This window comes from Condylura cristata, unplaced genomic scaffold (assembly GCF_000260355.1).
Source record: "Condylura cristata isolate star-nosed mole 26May11 unplaced genomic scaffold, ConCri1.0 scaffold00009, whole genome shotgun sequence".
NCBI lineage: Eukaryota > Metazoa > Chordata > Mammalia > Eulipotyphla > Talpidae > Condylura > Condylura cristata.
Genome location: NW_004567110.1, coordinates 17,107,683 through 17,129,025, shown reverse-complemented (window position 1 = coordinate 17,129,025; position 21,343 = coordinate 17,107,683). Strand labels below are relative to the sequence as shown.

Sequence of the window (21,343 nt, the reverse complement as noted above, 5' to 3'; positions counted from 1 at the left end):
ACTCCATGCTTCTGTCGCTGGATGGCAGATGTTCCCCCTCTAGAATTTCCTTAATGTTTGCTAACTAAACAGGCAGGTGGTTCCGAGGCATCAGGACAGGTCACCTTGTGATGGTCTGTAGCCACACAAGCAGGAGGCTAATCATTATTTTAATAGCAGTATTGATACTCTTCAATTAATTAAGAAAAACGTATTTCCTCAGGCATTTAAAAATATATATATACATTTAATATTTTTGGAGCTGTATTTGCATTGGATCATAATAGATTATGTGCAATCATAAACATAATGTGCTACCACAGGCTTCGACAAAGAGCTGTTAAAGGTAATCACTTTTTTCTTCTCATTAATATTACCTTAGAAAAGAATCCCCATGCTTGTTTTCTAAAATCTACCTTTACTAAAAGAGAACAGTTTAGAACAAAACATCACTATCTTAAAAGTTGATTTTTTTTTTAAAGAACATCTCAATATGTCATGTAGAAAGAATGGGCGCACTCTTGACCTTCTGATCTATAGAGTTATCATGTTAACATCTAGAGCGCCATCCTTTCCTTATGTACTTAGTCATGTAGTGTCAATCAATCTACAACCTTTTGAGATGGGCTGGCTCTTTAAGACTTTTCTATCCCAAACAATGATATGAATGTATGGATGAGAGACAGAGAGAGAGAGAGAGAAAAGGGAGAATGAGAATGTATGAGCTGGTCCTGGCATAATGTCTGATCCCAAACTCAATTCAGAATAAAGAGAAGTAATTTGAAAGGTCTATAGTTTTTAAACGGCATACTATTCTAGCAGACACTTAGTTTTCATTGCTGGGGCAGTCTTTTCCAAGTGGGTAAATTCCTAAAACACCTTGGAAATCCTCAAAAAATTGGTTAAGTACTGACATGAGTCTTTGAAAATCACAATTTAAGAGTAAATGATTCAGAAATCTTCAAACCAAAACCAATCACAACCATCTGCTTTTATATTTTGAAAGGTGAAACAAAGGTTTTCATAAGTAAAAAATAGGGTATTTCAGGGACACAATTTTTTTTTTATCTTTTTCAAAAGCCCAACTTCTCCATCAAAATATACATAACGTTGAAAACAAAAATGAAAAATCATAATAAAGAAATGTGGAATAAGATCTATCGTCTCAATACTATCCAAGAATGTTCTACCAAAAGTCAACTGACCATAAATATTCCAAGAATAGTGATAGGCATTTTTCAATGCCAGTCATTACTACTATATCTGTCTGACAAAAACAAAACAAAAAATCATTATTAAATTAAAAGCAATGGCATACATGCCAAAGTTGAACAACCTCTCTGTGTCTCACACACTGGAGTCATCGCTTAAAGAGTAGTTTTGCCCAAAAAGTCATATTGTAATACTGCCAAGTAAACCGAGCTCCTGGTATTTTACTGGTTTGAGCACTCTGTGGAAAGGCTGCTTGTGGACTGCCAGCGTGTGCTTCCATAATAATCTTGTCACTAAGAAAATTAACTGTAGTTTTGTTGTCTGGGAAATTTCCCCTCTTTTTTAGATCTTTAGTGGCCAACTCTCAAGTCTGCCTGTACACTGATTTGCATTCAGCAAGATTTCTAATAAAGATCAATTCTATCATATAATTTGAATGCCAAATGTTCTTCATTCCACCTCTTTATTGACGTTTATGTGAGATTAGAGCTCTGGACAGTTGAGATTAGAATAGGGCCCTTTCAAAAGAAAACTGAAGCAGAAGACTTGTCCTGATTTCTCTGTCTCTCTTTCTCTCAGGCTCTCTGTCTCTCTCTCAATCTCTCTTTTTTTATATGATAACAAAAATGCAAGAATGGAAATGACAATACAACATCTGAAAGACATTTTTAACTTCATTCACTACAACAGTCAAGAACTGGTTGAACTCTACCTGCCATCCAACTTTAAGAAACAAAGACCTGGCACTGTGAAAAATAAACAAAACCCAAACAAAACAAAACAATACAAAGCAACTGCAAATTAATGTAAAAATGGAGTGCAAATGCGACTACAGAATGCAATAAAACATGGATGCTGCAGAGTCCAACAGCACTTATCAAAATAATCTCTGAAATGTTTCATCTGAAACATAGACAAAGCAATAAAAAGAGGATATATGTTTATCATTGTAAGCATAACAATGTGAGTTAAGAGCTTAAAAATTAAAAAAAAAAAAGTACTTGGAATGAATGAATAGTGCTACCCTTTTTTCCTAAGTAGGCATAAAAATATTTTCATTTCCTTCTTGTTTCCATACCATTATATCAAGAACTTTCATTTGTTTCATGTTACCGTTTACAACTTTAATGCACACACACACACACACACACAAGATATCTACTGCAATAGAAATAGTTGCTTCATTACCTTGTTTGCTACATTTGCAAATGTAAACAGCTAGGCAGAGCCAGAACTGACTCTAATGCATGATGGAATATCTTTGTTGCATACGTACACTGTAGAAAATAATTATTCAATATGTCAGGCACCATTATTTGAAATGTAATACATTAATATTTACTAGAAAAATAAGTTTTTTTTTCCTATTTGTTCTCCCAACTTCTTTAATGAAATAAGTTAATCTGACAGTGCATCCAGTAGCTTGTAATATCTTCTACATCTCCGTGGCAAAAAATAAACTACTGGTTGGGACAATATAATGCAAATTATTAAAGTCAGTCCTTGTACATACATCCTTGTAGCAAGCATTGAGGCTCGACTAACAGCACCTTTAACCAATTATTTAATGTTCAGTTATTTAGCCCTATTTCCCTGAGCAGTTATGCTGAGGAGCTTTTCCCTTCATGGATAGTTTTACAAAGCCTTAAGTATTAAAAGTTCTATGAAGACATATTTCTAGGAATCCTATTTAATGCTACTTAACTAAACCTGTATAAGTCTAATGAAGGGATTGATTGGTACATATACCAACTGTCAGTCTGTGGTAACGTAACCTTAGACGCTGCCTGACCACAAAGTTTGGAAATTATATTTAACCAAAAGAAAATAAATAAATACAGCAGGTTACCTTGTGGAGAAATACCAGGTGTTCTCAACAAATTAAGCCCATGATCTGAAGTTGTGTATCCATCTAGTCTTTTGAATGGAGGGGGGTCCCTTTCCTTATCATGTGCTAAGTGAGTTAAGTGACCAAGAGGAGGCTTAAAAAAATAAATCCAAACTGGTTCATCACATACAAGAAAGAAATATCTGGCTACAATAAAATGACTACATAAGCATCGAGGATATCGTTTTTAAGAATGCAAGTATATTTGGATAAAATGAACCTAAATTGCAAACAAAAGGACTACTTTCGAAAGGAGTATTTGAACATCTAAAGGACAAGATAATCAGAGAGGGTGTGCATGTATGTACAGGCAGGTCTGGCCAAAAACACATTGCCAGACATCTGTCACTTTTCTTGCTGCTCTCTCACCACGCCTAACCACAGCTCCCATTTCTGGTTCTAAATCTGAGACATGGTCAATGAGAGGAGGCTAAATGTTAGAGGGCGCCATTTTCCCTTCACTGCCCTGGAGATCAGCTTTCCCTTCATCTGCCTAGGATTTCATGATCCTTCTAAATTTAGGCAACAATTTATGGGTTTTGGAACCAATGGGCCAATGCCAGCCCCCTACTGCTTCAGTATCATAAAATGTAAACCCTTCCAAATTCTAGACAGCTTTGATCTCTGTCCTCACAAACAATAATTACAGTCTGGTGAAACTTCTTGCGGATGGCTTCCACAGTACGCATCTGCCAAGATGGCTGTGACTTACTAGGTTCTAAAACATGACTATTTACCATCTCCGTGTTTTTTTCTCACTGACCATTTGTCTCACTTGTTAATCGTGGTAACCTACTCATCGAAAGAAAGAATAATAAAAGAAGGGAATTTCACGTTGGATAAGGCAGGCTCTAGGAAGTATTTTCTTTTAATAGGTCTTCATAAGACATTACAAGCTATTGAATTCCCATCAAGAAAACCTATTTCTATTTAATTGTGCTAAGTGCTAAGGTTTTTACTCTTTAGGTTTTCCATTTTTTTCTGCTTGTGCATTGTTCCTATGCAGGCCCCTCTGGATATGAGTTGTGAAGTCATATTTGTCCGTGCAAAGATGCTGGCATATGCTGCACTGAAAAGGTCCACTGTCACCATGGCAACTCATATGCAAAGCATACATCACTTCATCCAGAAAGACAATGCCACAGTGCGCACATTTTGTGGAAAGTTCATCTTGCGTACTTCTATCAACTTTCTCTGTTTTTACTACATTCAAGGGACCTTCGTTTTTTACATTTGACGGTGCCTTCGTTTTCTCCTTGGAGGCACCGTTTGCAGTTGGCCCAGGTCTGGAATGCTTGATCGCCAAATCTAGAGGAATGTCATTGTCTGATCCAACAGCTGAAAAATGAGGAGGCAGATTGAAGGTGGGATAAGGCACATAGTTTTGGCAAGGATTTGGTAGGCCAGGCACATGACTCAAGTAGTGCGGATTCCCAGGAATGGAGAGCTTATATTTACTCCAGAACCGCAGCCAATCAGCTTCACTCTGGAAGTCATTATGTACAAAGGGAAGTCCAAAAAGGGGGTACTGATACTTTTCAATAGGGCTGCCTGGTGGAGAGTAATTTGGGTGTTTCGCAGGTCTCATGTACTTTTCTATGGGGCTGCCTCTCTCAGAACTACCTTTCCCTTCAGATATGGATGAACTATTTCCTGGGTCTCCAGTACTTTCCTGAGGACTTTTTATCTGAATGTGCAAAGGTTGCATCCTTTTGTGAATATCCAGAGTTTGGCTGACCAGGACTGGCTGCTGAGCAGAATGGCTTTTAGTCAATGAACCCTGCGCTTCATATTTACTCAGGCTCGGGAGTGGAATTTCTCTCTGGTGACTTTCAGTTAAGTGATCTTCTGACCTCCTCTCTAAGGGGCTTCCATTGACCTGCTCCTCACCGCCACCCCTCTGCTGTTTGTTGAGCTGCTCAGCCTGAAGTGCCTCTGGGTTAAGGCGCTTTCTTGTTCTTCTCCTAATAATCTGCTCACCGTTGTTTTGTTTAATGATGTTTAAAGGTCTGGGAGTCTGCAGAGAAAACACACACACAATACATAAAAGGGAAACATTAAAAAATACATTAAAATGCATTAACAATTCCTCACAAATATAAACCACGCTGAAGTTCAAAGCCAGGGGTAGGCTTTATATGATAGATTTACTAAACCTCTTCCTTTTGCCCTAAGCAAGATCAGATGAAGTAACTAAAGCGCCCCATTTTTGCCTAATTAAATCATGCTCATCTTTGCAGGGAGGCCTGAAAACTTTAATCTACTTGAAACAGCTTTTTCAAATTCAATAGACTTGGGAATTGCATCATTTAGTGATAAAACTGTGTAGAAAGTTACTTGAGGAAATGGGATTTTTCTGAAGCATTTCTCAACCTGCAAGTCAGGCACTTAGATGTCAACAAGGTGACATGACAGACCGACTTTGATGACAAGTGTGGAGAAAGTAACATCACTGTAGACTGATCATGCCCCCTCTCCCAAATTCAGAATCTGAAGCTCTAAGCTGCAACATCATTATATTTAGGGATAGGGCCTTTGGGAAGTGTAAGTGAGGTTGCAGGGAGACAGAATGAGAAGGCCACTCTTGCCAGCCAGCAACAGCGTTTTCTCTAGAATCCAGGTATTCAGATCTCAGACTTGCAGGGCCCAGAGCTGTGTGAGAATATATTTCTGTTGTTTGAGACACTCAATCTAAAGTAGCTTGTTATGGCAGCCTGAGCTGACTAATACTTAACATTCTCCTAAATAATTGCAAGTGTGAATATAAAATATTAAAATCAGAGTATAAATAATAAATGCAAAACTGATAGAATAATGTGGACATATACTGGGTAATCAAAGCAAATCGATGGGTGCTATTTTTTTAATTTCTCACTTTGATTTCTCTTCTTTTAGTGGTATCTGACACACTGTGGAAGATTTAACTTGCTTACAGAAAGAATGATTGTTTTCTGTTACAAGTCTAAATGCATTTGTAGCCTTGGCTCAAGTATCCAACCTGTCATTATAATCTATTTTTAGACTAAATGCTGACTTTCACCCTGCTTAAGTGTTTTACTCAGCTAAACCAGTATAGGACTAGTATTTATGTACATTTAGTTTGTATTACACAACTAAAATCCACAGATAAGTCTGTACCAAAATAATGTGCAAGAGCTCTGAGTTTTAGTTCTAAAGTCAGAAGAATAATTTTCATAAATGTATATTTACATATTAAAATTTAGAGACTCTTTTGAATGGGCTAAGATCTTTTTGTAAACGATTACTGAAGTTGAGGAACAATTTCTACACAACATACATATGCAGTATGTAATTTGTGAATTATTGCTAGGAAGGAGGCACCTTAATGAAAGGGAGTAACTTTTACATATTAAATAAAGTACAGATAGAAATCATTTTTGGAATGTTTCTATTGTCACAAAGATAGTTTGAAGCAAGGGAAGATAACACACTTATTACTGACAATTCAATTACTGGTTTCAGTATGAACACTGTGTACTCTGGCTACGCCTTGTTCAGAATCTTCAGGTTTATAATGAGCTCACATTCATATTATAAAAATATATAGCATTTAATCTCTACCTTACGAAAAAGTGAAATTTGCATTAACATCATTTTTAAAGGTCCATAATTTCTTGGTAGTCTTCAACCTGAAATATGGTATAACCTTCATGTATTTCAGTTTATGATAAGAAATATTTCCAAACTAAAAACATCTTGTCTCTGGGAGATGGATGCTCAACTAAATACTAAAAAATATTTAGTTTATATCAGTTATCATACCTGGAAGAGCAGTGGTTTAATTAAGTCTTGGCTCATGATTGTCCAGAGTGCAGTTAAAATCATTAATGTCAGTTCTTATTAAATGAAAGTTCATTGCTATTCTCAAATGGTGCAGGCTAAAAAAAATGTAAGGTGGTGAAGTAAGGAGGAATCTTCTACTACCTACATGCTAATGATAACTAAGGTTTGTGCTGTTTGCCACCAATTAGTATTGTTGGCAGCATTCATTTTTGTTTTTTTAAAGAGTGCTTCCCATGGTCCATTTATGAGGATGTTTTGTCTAAAATTCTATTCCCTGTAGCTGTAATCTATTCACTAGCTTGTGCTAAGGGCCATGGTAAAATGCCAAGCAAAATGAAAACGGCAGAGGGAAATAGATTTCTGTTTACTAAATGGGGTATTCCTATTTTTAAAAGCAGCTCTTGTTAGCAGATAAACTTTCTAAACTAAAAAAAGAAACTATCCTTCAGAAAGCTAAATGGGTATTCAGATGGGAGATTTGTGAGTGTAAATTCTGTGATGGGATTCTGACTAACTTGCAAAGAAACACCTCGAAGTACCTCCATGGACCAGAGAAGAAGTTTTCAGAGACCTGAAAACACAAAGGGTCTACGCTGCCCGGTGGATGCTGATGTGTGCTCCACAGGCCTGCAGCCCCTGTGCCCAAGCGTTTGGAGCTGCACCACAGTTCGGCTGATGTCCTGGGCTCCTGCTCAGACGTACCCGACCCCTGAGCTGCAGCCCCTACGGCCACGAAGAAGCCACGTGGCAAATTCCAAAGGAACAGTGGAAACTAGCATTCCTAAGCATTCTATCCATGCCCCGACATTTTACACTGAGCACGGGTTAGTTCTCTTCCACAAAAACAAGCTTTTAAAGTACTTTTGAGCTTTAAGAAGGTGGCTCCTTTTTAGCTAAATTAATTTCACCAAATTCTGATAACAATTCGATTGTCATACTGTCAAGTTCACAGGCATGAATTATTTGCAGCTTTTATATGAAAGGAAATATAATGTGTTACTAATAGTCTCAACTGTATCTCCCCCTAGCATCTAAGGCCATTTCACCATAAATCACATGTTCACCTCAAGTGCCGGTTTTAAATGCTGCGTGGGCAGACGCTGCCAGCCGGGGAATGGTACTCATCACACCACAGACCAGGCTGGCTTTATAAAGCTTTTCCTGAAACAGTCTAACGAGTTCTTACCGAGTGAAGCTTCTGGTAGAGGCCACACGCGTTGCATACATATCCGCCATTTGCATTCTTTCGCCAGAGAGAGGTCTTTGTGGTCAAGCAATTGGCACAAAAAACACCCGAGCCTCTACGCCTCTGAAATGGAAAAAAAACACAAGGTCAGAGGTGAGTCACGTGATCAGTGGAGTTAAACCAAATCAACCCAGGAGTTTTGTCTTTAGACTAGCAACAATGACAGTATAAAACCACACTGCCCATAATGAGGTCAGGTTCAATTGTGTTTAATAGGCACCGCTGATTTTCATTATAATTAACCCTACAGTGATGGATGAGGTGTGTGCAACACCAAAGGCTTTTCACAGAAACAGCTTTAACTTTTTGAACTTTGGGTTTTGTGCCCTTAATGATGGCTCCTAAATGCTGAACCCTAAAATATACCTTTTAAAAGTGTCAAAACAAAAGCCAAAGACAGAACATGGCAATATGTTTAATATGCTTTGGAAAAGCAACAGCGCTTGCCACGTGAGCTTTCAAACAGTCGAACTTGAGATAAATGCGGGCACATGAGCATTTAAAATGAAATCTGATTTGGAGCTTTTTGGATGTCATTCACGTAACCTAAGGATTAAGAGCATATAAAACACTCAGGACTAGTCTTTGGATTGCCACTGTCAAATCGGCCAGAGAACACATTCTTATTTCGCAGAGATGAGAAGGCACGGGCAATAGAAACTCTGCCAACTAGAAGTACAATATTACTAATGAGAAGCCTTAGAAGGTATCTGCTAAGCCAGACAACAGAGTCCCATCAATGGCTATTTATTTACTTTATTTGACTAAGAACTTGGACATCACATGCCCCTCCGAATGCAAACTGATTTCAGTAGGCTGAATTCTGTAATCACGAGATTCAAAAATCTAAGAATATTTAAAAGTAGGTGATTAGTATCGCTTGTTCCTTTCCTGTTATCAAGTGATTGCACTAAAGTTCTCATTGAAACAAAAGTCAGGCTGTGTTTGTAGGCACAAATACTAACAGGCAGGAAATGGAATTCTCTTACTGCAGGGGAAGAAAAAAAAGCCTGAATTGGGACTCCGCTCTCCTTTCTCTAGGAAGCAAAGTCTTTAATGATAAAATGTGCATGTTAGATAAGGAGTGGAAAAAGTCTTGGCGGGGCACAATTTTATTATAAATTTAAAATTACAAACACTGTAAGTCAAAATTTCAGGGATTCATAAAATTTAGGCAATTTATTTAACTTGAGTCCATACTGTAGACTACTGGTAACCCTGCCAAGAAAATACAATGGTTATAATTGTACTCTGATACATTTCAAATGGAAAGCTTTCTGCAGACATAATTTTGGCTTCAAGACTGGAACACTTTCTTGGCATTGAAAGGGCATTTGATTCATCGGGTGTTTCACAATGTATCACTAAAAAGACCTGGTAAGCAGCCAGTTCCCTATAGGGTAATTTTTCCATCCAGATGCAAGTGCTATCAGAGGCCCTCGTCAGCTAAACTAATTATGATCTTGCAATTGCTGATGTCTGCTCACTCTAACATTCGACATCCTCCATTAATCATCAATACAAGGAAAATGAATGAAACGTAAAGAAATGAGGGCTGGTAAGCTGCACAGCCATAAAAACCTGAAATGAGAGCAATAATTTAACAAGATTGGGGGAATGTTTTTAGTGAGCACAAAGTCAGGCTAACAATTGCCCTTTTCAACCAAGAACACGATTTCATTAGTGCAGCAGGTTGTGCTACTTTAGATGATGCAATAAAAGCTAGATTTTTCACCAAGATAATCTCTGGCTCCCCTTTTTCTACAAGCCCCATACCCCCATATCAGGACCAAGAATGGATCGCAAGTTTCTAAATTTCAGAAAGAGTGTCAGTCTACCAGACCCGACTGGGTCCGACTGCAAAAGGCGAGATTGCTGTTTCCCGAAAAGCCATGAACTATCAAATGAAGTGTTTATCAAACTCTTTCTCCTAAGTCAGTTGGGGATCCCAGTCAGGTTGTAAGTGTGCAACTTCTCTGGGGTCATGCTGTCTTTTTTCTAGATCTAAATAACATGTGACAAATAAACACCGACTTGATCCGGACAAGAGCAATGTAAATGTCCATTTGGCTACTAACCCACATAGATGGCTGAGACTCAAATCTGAATGTGCAACCATTCACTCCAGCCTGCTTTTTTCCCCTTATGCCCTAGGTGCTTGACACAGCATGCCAAAGTGGGTGTAATCCCGGTTTCAGAGAGCATTTCAATCCTTGCACAATTTTGTGCTTAATTCTTTTGCAAGGAAAATGCCCTTCATTAGTTAGAGGGAAAATCCTGAAATTATAGTGCCGGTTTCTAACAGCACTTATGCTCCAATAAAAGTATATTTACGTAAACTCTATCTCCTCTTAAATACATCAGAAGTGCTTTGGATTCACTCAGGAGTGCTTTGGAGTCAGTATAGCATGTAAGTAATCAGATTTAGGAGTCAGATGACTTGTATTCAAAACATGTCCTTGCCTTCTGCTGGGTGCAACTTTGGACAAGTTACTTAACAACCTCTTGAGGCATAAATTTCCCCATCTTTAAGGAGTGACTTGCAGTGAGTATTATGTGGCCTAATGGAGGCAAATAAAACAGTGCCAGGAAGATAGTAAGTGCTCAGTAAGGTTGCTTATTATCAAGGGTAGTCAACGGTGATTTTTTGTGTAATAGAAAATTAGTTTGTTCATTTTGTTTTCATCTCTCTTGTTGACTTATTGAACATTTCAAATATGCTTAAAATACAACTGTATTTTGGCTATCAAATGTATTTTATTTTTGTCAATCTTATCAAAAATGAGAATGGAAAGTTGAGTCAGAGTGAAATATCTAGGTGTTCACACCTAGAATTCAATAGGAACGTATTGGTGTGGGGGTGGAGAGTGGGAGGTAGGTGAGAAATACTTCACACATTAAGCTACCTCCCATCCAAACAAATTTATCATTGCCATTTCTGGAAGCAGCAGAGATGGTGGGGGCCAATGGGTAATATCTCTAGTGGCATGAACACTGAGATCCATGTCATCTCTGTTGAGACACAACACAAGTAAGAACCTGGCCCTATTTTGTCATGTATAATGCAGCCTGGCTGGGCACAGTGGGGTGTTGCTTCTGAAGTTATCAACACCCTAAACCCAATCCAGGACATGGAGGCACTCTATTACCAGAACAAGGCAGAACAGAGTAGCTCCTTCCATTACTTTTAAAAAGCAAGCTACCACTATGGAAAGCGGTTGGAGTCTCTCAAACTGCTAAAAATAGAACTTCCATATGACCCAGCAATTCCATTCCTAGGCATTATCCAAAGGACACAAAAACATTAATTCAAAAGGACACCTGCACCCCCATGTTTATTGCTGTTCTATTTATAATAGGAAAGATGTGGGATCAATCCAAATGCCCAAAAATAGAAGACTGCATTAAAAGGATGTGGTACATATGCACAATGGAATATTACTCAGCAATCAAAAAAGACAAACTCATGCCTTTTGCAGCAATCTGGTTGGAGCTGGAAGGGATCATGCTTAGTGAAATAAACAAGAAAGAAAAAAGAAAAATACTGGATGGTTTCACTCATAGCAGAAGCATAAAGGGTCAGGGGGGCAAAAACAGAGAGAAGCAAATGTAATAAAGTAAAAATGAAAACAATGAACAACTACAAACCAGAGCCATTTTGTGGGGGTGGAAAGGGGAACGGGATCAGAACTGGGGTGGGAAGAGTGCATGGAACTATGGTGATGGCACATGGGTGAAGTGGTGGAGGGAAGCCCTCGGGGATTACAACTGAGATGAAAAAATGCACAAAATGAAGAATGATGTAAACAATAAATAAATAAAAATAAATAAAATCTGTTAAATTTTGGGAGCACACACATAAAAATAAATAAAATAAAAGCAAGCTTGGCCTTATCAAAGAAAAAGAAAGGCACTGAAGGCCTTATTTCTTTCATAGTTTATCATGCATGACAGAGTTTTAAAATATTTTGTCATTCTCTGTTATACTATGATTACTAAGAACAGAAGTCACTGCTCCTGACAGCCACTATTCTAAGTAACGTAAGTAATAAGCACTCAGGACACTGCTCTGTTTTGAACAAGTAAACATTAATAATGTTGAAAATAATCTTGCTCGCCTTTCTTTTATAATTAGCAGTCACTCCTACTTATGAAAAAAGAAAAAAAAAAGAATCCTTTCAATGTCTCCCTGTCAGACTGACAACTTTATCTCCTGGTGGGCAGACATACTAAATGATATTGTAGAAAATAAAATCAAGAGAATTAAATTCCAATCCTACATTCCCCACTTATTTTTGAGAAACAGCTGAAGTCAGGCACTTGCAAGGGACTAAGAATACAAGATCAGGTATCCTCTTTTCATTCATTATAATCAGACAACGCAGGTGGTACTATAGATGCCATGTAGACATTTAAAGAAGATTGCTTTTTCTTTTCCTACAAGCTATCTTTAGGAGTTAAGGATAATTTGTATCTCTATGACCTTGTGCAGGTGAGAAGGGAGGCTAGTCACACAGATAAGGGCAATTCTGGGAGAGGAACTTGGAGGTCTGGCTGGTAACTGGCTTAGCAAGAAAGTGCCTTTCACAGCGAGGACAGAGACTTCTTCAGATCTCCTTTCCGTTCCATATTTCAAATGTATTATAACCACAGTACTGATTTTCACAATAGCAATGAAGGTGATGAATTTGGACAGTCATCCAGAGCTGGATTTGAAACAGAAAAACGACACACCCATCTCTAATGTAGGTACATTTAAAATCCAATAATGTATTATTTTTTTCTTACTGTGGAAAATACCAGGAAGTATAGCAACTAAAAACAAACAAAAGAAGCTTTAAAAAGAAAAAAAAAAATAGAACCTTACGAGATTTTAGGTTCACAGCTAACTTTATCATGGCATTACTACCTTCACTTTTTTATTTTTTTTTTTTACTTCCGACTCAAGTTTTTCTTTTAAGGGGTTTTTATTCTCAGTCAGTTATATATCATTCTGGGTTGAGTCTTGGCACAAATTTTGGTAAACCCAGATGTGACATTAGAAAAAAAAATTAAATTGGTTCAGCTGTTTTTATTGCTTATTTTATTTTATTATTTGAAGATCAGCCAAAAACAAGTATTTTAAGGATTTCATATTTCATTATTAACAAAGAACTGATTTCACTTGATTAATAGAAAGTAAATTTGATTGAACTATTAGTTCAAGTGGCTTAACATTTAGAGACATGGATATTCATCTCCAAGATATTAAAAGTCTCCACTGGTAAGGGAATTTGTGCAGAAATGATCCTTTATAATAGTTTTCTATGAATAAGAACTATACTGAAACCATGTAATTACATAACAAGCCTTGATAGGCAGAGTATTTACTCACATTTTTTATGGTTTTATATCTTAGCCATTTTAAATCAAATCAACCTGAAATTTGATATATGTGCTGTTAGTTTGGATGTACCTCAAATATTTTTAACTCTTTAAATAACTTCGGTGTTGATTTGATTATTCCAAGAATCCTTTACGAACTTCATTTTAGGGAAATGCACAGATGGCTATTATGATAGAACCTTCTGGTACAATTTTGCAGTAATAAAATTTTAGTGGTAAATTTAATTCACTTCAGTTCTGGGAATAACTGTTTGTCTATCATGTGCCTGGCACAGTGCTAGAAACTGGGATTATAGCAATGTATATGATATACATGGTCTCAGAATTTCCAGTAGAAACTACTAGAAATATACAAAATGTGGAGCTAGGTGACTTTAGCTGAGATTGTTCACAACCACTGATAGTTTGATTCATGTATTATATGAAACTTTTCTGAAGAAGCCAAAATATTCCCCATAAATAAATCTCATTTATGGGCCGAAAGTTAATAATTAGAGTCTTGTTCTCTGGGCTCCTTTATAAAAGTGGGTAGTAGTGCAGTCATTCTAGAAACAAGTTGATGCTGGTTTATCACTATCAGTAATGTTGTCCTATCAGTAACACTGCCCTATCAAGAGTGGATATGAATTAAATAATATATTTATGACTGCTGTATATAAAGTAGGCATTCAGTAATTGTTGAACAGTGAGTATTATTTTAGTCCTTATCATTATTATTTGCTACTAAGAAATACAGAAAGACACATCCCTGCTCACTTCCTCTATGAAAGAATTAGCTGACAATTGACTACACACTAGCAGACTCTTAAAAAATAAAAAAAATGTAGCACTTAAATCCACTTGAAATAAATGGTGACCTGCACTGAACACCTTAACAGCTAGAATTTTATCAGAAGCACAAGTTATTGATAGGACTCTGTCACCGGAAAGTAACAGTTACTAATATCTTGATTTACTTTCGTTCCAAATAAAATTGTGAAGAATCAGTTGAAATGTGCTCTACAGCAAGTCTGTGCCTGCTTTTAAACAGCCCTCTTTGCCCTCAGATTTCTTGCCAGAAAACTGAAGAGGCTCTGCAAGGTTCAGCCAAGCACCCATCTTATAATCACCTATCTCAGAGTTTGGAAACAAAACCTGTTTACCCTGCTTATTAAATTCACTTCCTCAACACATCAGCAATGATAATGGAGACCAGTGTAAACTAAGCTGACATCCCTGGCTAGGAGCAATGGAACAACTTCTGTTCCAGGACATGAGGCAATACACATTCTAGTAATCATACATCGTACCAAGTATGAATGTGTCTAAGACTTATTCCACTGACACGTTGCCACAGGAGAGGTGCCTAATACCTTAGGAAATATTAGTGCACTAAACACACATTAGCTCCATTTCTTCTGAGATACTACTGGCAAATCTTGGATCAGTGAGAGAGCAGAAAATCAAGATTTCTTAATGCATATCCCACACTTTTAACATTCATATAGACATTTCAAATATGCATAGTTTAGAAGTTCATCACAGATATATAACCTACTCTACATATCTAAAGAACCCATCTCATTCACCACTTAACCTCCTGTGAGCAAACCAAATAGCTCATGCCAAACACTAATTATATAACAGAAGCAGGACTAGAATCATCCAGATCTTTGGAGTTTTAACCCATGCTTTTTCTGTAACAATGCTCTGCCTTTATGATGTGTTTGGACAGCTACAAAAATATGGCCAAAATTTATGTCTCGACTGTTTCATTTCTTTCCACATAGATGTTATTGTCCAAAGAACTACTCAAGTCTCTCATCTCCATTTCTACTATCTTGGATCTATTTTCACCTTTCCTTCAGCTACAACAATTGTTGAAGAGCTTTCGACAGGTACTTTCTTTTATACCAGTGCCAAAATGTGAAAATGAAAATGTAATACAAATATTTTTTGGAGGTACAGTTTAGCAATTTTAGTATTTCTTAAGCAAACATCAAAAGGAGAATACAATAATGTTTGAATTTATTGTACATTTTATTTAGACAATATATGCAGTAAACATTTATTATGGGAATTCTTTGCATTACACAAAATAAAAATACTGGTGGTGAAGATGATACTTGCTCTAAGAAAAAAAAGAAAAAAAAGCCTAAAATCCAAAGGACTCAGACTCTCAAGTACATATTGAAAAAGGTAAACCACTTTATGTTTTACCTATGTATAATTGCTTTTAAAATAGGGATACCAATAGTTACTTTGGGAAGAAACAGGAAATTTCAAATAATACATAGTCATTCTTTTCATATTGACCAACAAAAACTAACTGGTCTTTGAAGTATTAACCATCTTCAAAGTATTTACATAAATATCGATGACTCCCCCAACCTCCTTGGGACTCAAATACTTTTGATAAAATCTGTGACATTCTCAAAAAAAAAAAATTACAAATAACTTCAGACGGTTCAAAAGAATGTTTTGTACAAAAGAGGATACACAGATTTTGTATGGGTCTGAGTGTCCCTGGTTTTCAGTAGTCCTTTGACTTATCTAGCTTCAAAAAGTATATTCCAAGGTCTAAGTTTAGGCAAAAGCACAGGAGTGTATTCTAAAACCCATTTTTGAATTATCTTGCAGAATTTTCCTGTTGGCTTATTTTCTGTCCCTTATTTAACAATCACTATTGTATAGCTTATATTTTTCATTTATTGATTGTGTGTAGAATAATATACTGTAGGATTAGTTTTATTATCTATTATCTTTAAAATGACCCTAAGAAACAGGTATCATTATTATCATCATTATTTCATTTACTATCACTAGTCACTTTCCAATGAGAAAACTGAGTCTTAGGCACTTATTTCAACTGCTAAATAATAGAACTAAGATACAAACCCAGATCTCTTCACTTCAGACCTACAGTTCTTAATTAAGTTTTAAGTTCTATTACTAAAGAGGCGACTGGGGAATTTTTACCAGAAATATTTCACCATAATTTGGCTTTGAAGAATACTTATCTCTTTAAACCACCCTATAACAGCTGATCAGAATTATGCAAGCTTGAAAGAAATGACTCATCCTTGATCAGATATGGCAACGATCTGTTTTGAGGTTGATATAGCCATAGTCAGAGGAACATAACATCTGGCTGATGGAGAGGCAGGGGTGGGGAAAGGGGGAGACAGTGCACATTCTGTGACCCCCAACATTTCAAAAGAAGGAGGGTAGGGCCCTCCGTGGTGGTGTAATGGGTTCAGACGCAGCACTGCAGGCTGGCCGCAGCCGCTTCAGTGCAAGTTCAATCCCCAGCCTCCGAGGTGATCCACATGGCGTGGCGGACCTCTCCTGAACCACCCGCGGCTCCCCTCAGCAGTGTACTTCATCAGTCGGCCTGTTCTGCTCCCCACTCGGTCTCTGGTGACTCTTCTCACCCCTGCACCTCTGGCCTGTACCCCAGTTCTGTATGCATAAATAAACAACTCTTAAAATAAAAAAAAAAAAGGAGGGTAGGTATGTGAAATAAACCTGTTTAAAAGTAATTAGGAACAACACTGATGACCCATTTGATGCCGGTCACAGGAAGCTGTGAGCTAGGGTCTCTTGATCACATTCATCTTGGCTAGAGATGGTCAGAAGAAATGGTGCAGGGTTTTGGCAAGTTCTGTAAACACGTATAATAAGATAACAGTTTGCTAGATTTTTCTTTATATATTTGCATGTATTCAGGCAGAAACCTTTGGCAATCCATGGTATCATCAATATTTGAGTTTAAATAAAGCCAATTTTGAAAGATGAGGTTATTTTAGGCTATTTCTCAGTTTTGGGTGATATGAAAATATTTATAATACTTTTCTCTTAATCATGGTCCCTCATCTATTTTGTATGAAAGTATATGTTCTTCATCTACTTTTAGTAGCTGCCTTTGATACTTTTCATGTGTGATACAGTTTCCATTCCATTGAAGAACAGCAAAGGCCGAACTATCTTGAAATGCTTTTTACAGGCACCAATCTGATTGTAAAGGGCGGATGAGATGTGAAAGCAGAGTGAGTGTACAGTCTGCTCAGCAGAAAGATGGAAATTTAAGTTGCTTATTCCCAATTCAAAAACAAAATCTTATGGAAATACAAAACACTGAAATATATTGAATATATACTGAAGCTCAAAACAATTAAGGATCATGTTAAAACCAGCTGCAACCTGGGCCCTCCCTGGTGGCACAATGGGTTAAAGCACCTCATTATGAAGCTCCACGAAGCCACTGCAGCACGAGTTCGATCCCTGGCCAGGGAACTAACCCACATGGAGCGGTAGACCTCTCCTGACCCGCCCGCTACTCCCCTCAGCAGTGTATTTTGTCAATCTGCCTGTTCTGCTCCCCACTCTGTCTCTGGTGAATCCTCTCACCCACCACACCTCTGGCCTGTAAGTATTAATAAATAAACCTTAAAACAAAACAAACAAACAAACAAAAAACAACTATAAATATCTCCATGAGATCCCTGATTCCAAACAGGCAGTTTGGACTAAACAGCAGATAACAGTTTATTGGGAATATTTCAAGTGCCATTTCATTTCCTATAACTTTTAATACACTGTGTGTGTGTGTGTGTGTGTGGTCTTGGTGGTGGGGTGCTGTTGAGTTTTAAGGTAAATAAACCTGAAGCTCATTTAACTTTTGAATCTATAATTCTTTTAAAATGCTGTCTTTCATTCAATTTTGTATTTACTCAGGACAGATAGATATTTAAATACACCTTTCAATGGTTAAAAAATAAGTGTCTGCTAGGTTGTCATTGTTCAAATGGGGCTGTGTGTCTTTAAATTAGAACTCTCTACTTGCTACAGATAAAACCAAACAGGAGAAGTAATTTCAATATAGAGGTACTTCTGCAGACAGGGAAATTTATCATGATTTTTAATAACATTATTTTTAAGAGACAGTTGGAATTATGAACTTCTTTAACAGTGATATAATTTTGTAATAACAGAATTTTTTTTTAATCAGGAAAACTTCTTTAATAGCACAGTCAATTGAACAGGAAGGACTGTAATAGGCTATTCGCCCTGTCTGCCCCCCTTCAAATAGCTCACATACATGACTTCCTTTTCCATTACCAACTTGTCTGCAGTACCATCTGTAAAAACGAACACATACCTTGTGGGGCCAGTTTCTGCTTTTGCACGTCCATTAGTTAGACTGGCTGCAGCTGCTCAAGAAGAAAGCAATGATTGTCTTTGCTTTCACACACACTCTCTTTCTCTCTCTTTCTCTCTCTCTCTCCTCTCTCTCTCTTACACACACATGCACACTCCTCTCTCTCTCTCACACACACATGCACACCCCTCCTTTCTCCAGTAGTTCCATATCAGTGCAAGTGCAAGGCAGTGCATTGTCTTAGGTAGGGCTGCTGTATAACCTTTCTCAGACCAGTTCTCTGTGTGACCTGGAGTTTGTTAATCACACTGTATCACATACCAAAGCAAGACCTACCTCATCACATCACGTACTCTCAGACAACCCCTCAGTCATTCCTACCAATAGGAAAAGTTAAAATCTTTTCCTACTTTGACATTTTGTACAAGGAGCAGAATGTCAAGAAAGTGATCCTGAGGCCTGGAAACCCAGCTTGAGACACAAAATTCCTGGTAAGTGAGATTTCATTTCACAAGAGGAGCTCTGAAAATATAATACAGTGACTAACATTTCTAAAAAGTTATTTTTCCTGTCTAGTTTATATAGTTTTTCTGCCGCATTATTTTTTTTTCACTAAAGGAACATTATTAAACTGATCACAATCTCTGCAGAAGGCACAAGTAATTTAAATCAAGAAATTGCCTTGATATAATTCTTAAAACTGACCTGCCCCCCCCCAAAAAAAAACAACACATTTCTTCCAAGTATGGCACAATATGAATAAACAGAGAACACCATCACTCAGCTCTTAAAATAAAAAAACTTTTGAATAAAAGGTTCATAGAATAATTGAAATAAAAAAAATATCTACAAATAGCTTAGTTGTCTTCCTTTAATAGTTCCCATTTACAAATTTACTCCAGCTGTGGACCAAAAGTATTTTTCAGAAGGGGCTATGTTGTTAGTTTGAAAACAGTGTATGGAATACAAGAATGGCTATTCTGCCTTTGTTTTTTTTATACATTGAATTGTCTTAAGTCGTAAGATAGCTCCATATTTTCACATTTAGACATAGGAGATGAGTGACTGCTGGCTTCCCATTATTTATATAAATAAGTTACTCCCAAGGGACTGGGCGCTTACGAAGTAAAGGTCTACTTTTCTCTTACTGTTTCATCGCTAGTGCCGTTTCTATAGAGGACATTTAATTAATGGTCGTTTAATTGACTTGATTTTAACCACAAGAAAGAACACTGCTAATTTTAATAAAGATACACTTTTACGATATATGTATGTGTGCTTACATCTAAATACAAGCTGTGACTGAAGGATTCTACTTCAAGTATGGTTTATTCATAACATACAAAATGACAATCAGCACTAAAGAAAACTGAACATCGATTGAAAAGTTATACTTTTATGAAATGCCAAAGAAAATGAATAAGTTCTGTACCATATTTGACTATAAATTAGATGGTAGGTGAGAAAAGGAATGGTCCTTAATTGCCTGAGTGTCTGAGCAATTTGAAGAGCTAGTAGACGTGACATATGTTGGGGTGTGTGTGTATATTTGTGTATGATGTATATATAGACAACATATATACACAAATACACAATTAAATACAAATTAAATCCACTGAAACATTTTCAGAAATCATACATAGTAAGATGTTGCTAGTTGCTTTTATTTTCATAAAAGTAATATATTTTTAAGTTGGGATAAAATACCAATGACACTAGGTTAATGAGAAAAAATTCCATGAGTTACTTGGAAAGTTGAGAATAAATACATTTCATCACATGTACAAAAGACTGTGGAAAAGGAATGAAGCAATACAGTACCTCAGAATATGTCTTCTAAGTCAGACTACTAATCCTTGATCTTATTAAGTGGAAAATAAGATAACGATGAATAGCTTGAAATTCTGTTTTATTACTATTGTTCTCACAATTCACATACAGACTATAAAATTATGTAGAGAAGAATACTGAATTCTGTGTATCTTGTCAATTCCTTCTTTCCCTCTTAAATTCACGAATTTCACTACCAACAAACATTAGATTTTAGTAGATATTTAATAACTTAATAAGTTTTGATATGTACATAATAGTTAATATCTACAGTTGCATATAGATGCAGAAAATATTTACAAAGGGCTTTATAATAATTCCCATAATAGCATGGGACTGTCTAAAAGTTTATCACATCAATTATGCATTTCAAAAAATATCAACCCCTGTTCTCTACCCTCTCTTGATTTTTCTCTATTATTTTCTGTATTCCAAAAGTCCAACAGAACTTTAAAGATTTCATTACAATTTCATGACATTTATGAGTCTATTGAAGATACCTTTTGCTTACCTCCCCAAAGTAGCGGAAATTTGGAGAAACATTAATAGTAGTCCTTGCAATTTTCTAGAACAGAAAGGAATGCTTTGTGGGTCAAGTTCCCTTGTGCATATTATTCGTTCTAGCTGTATGTTTTTTTTTTTTTCTAAGCATATTGTGTGACAACACAGATTATAAGTATTATTATTAAATATGTCAATGGCTATGTATTGACATCTTGGATCTATACATAGCAGTTATATACAAAGTGGGGCTACTTATATTTCTATAGTTATGACTTAGAAACTTGTACAAAAATTAAGTTTAGATATATATAATGCCTGATGAAATATGTTAAGGGATCTCTAATTCTTAATTACA

At 36.6% G+C, this 21,343-nt stretch overlaps 1 protein-coding gene across 3 annotated transcripts in view; it reads right to left on the bottom strand.

Annotated features, from left to right (window-relative positions):
* Window positions 1-2,558: 2,558 nt before the first annotated feature.
* Window positions 2,559-21,343, bottom strand: part of TRPS1 (trichorhinophalangeal syndrome I) — a 238,541-nt gene continuing 219,756 nt past the window's right edge. For all 3 annotated transcript variants that reach the window (XM_004679631.2, XM_004679630.2, XM_012723090.1), the window contains exons 5-6: window positions 8,070-8,192; window positions 2,559-5,096 (exon numbers count right to left, since the gene is read on the bottom strand). In XM_004679631.2, the coding sequence (XP_004679688.1) occupies window positions 4,035-5,096; window positions 8,070-8,192 (1,185 nt within the window). In that variant the 3' untranslated portion in view covers window positions 2,559-4,034. The remainder of the gene's footprint in view (window positions 5,097-8,069; window positions 8,193-21,343) is intronic.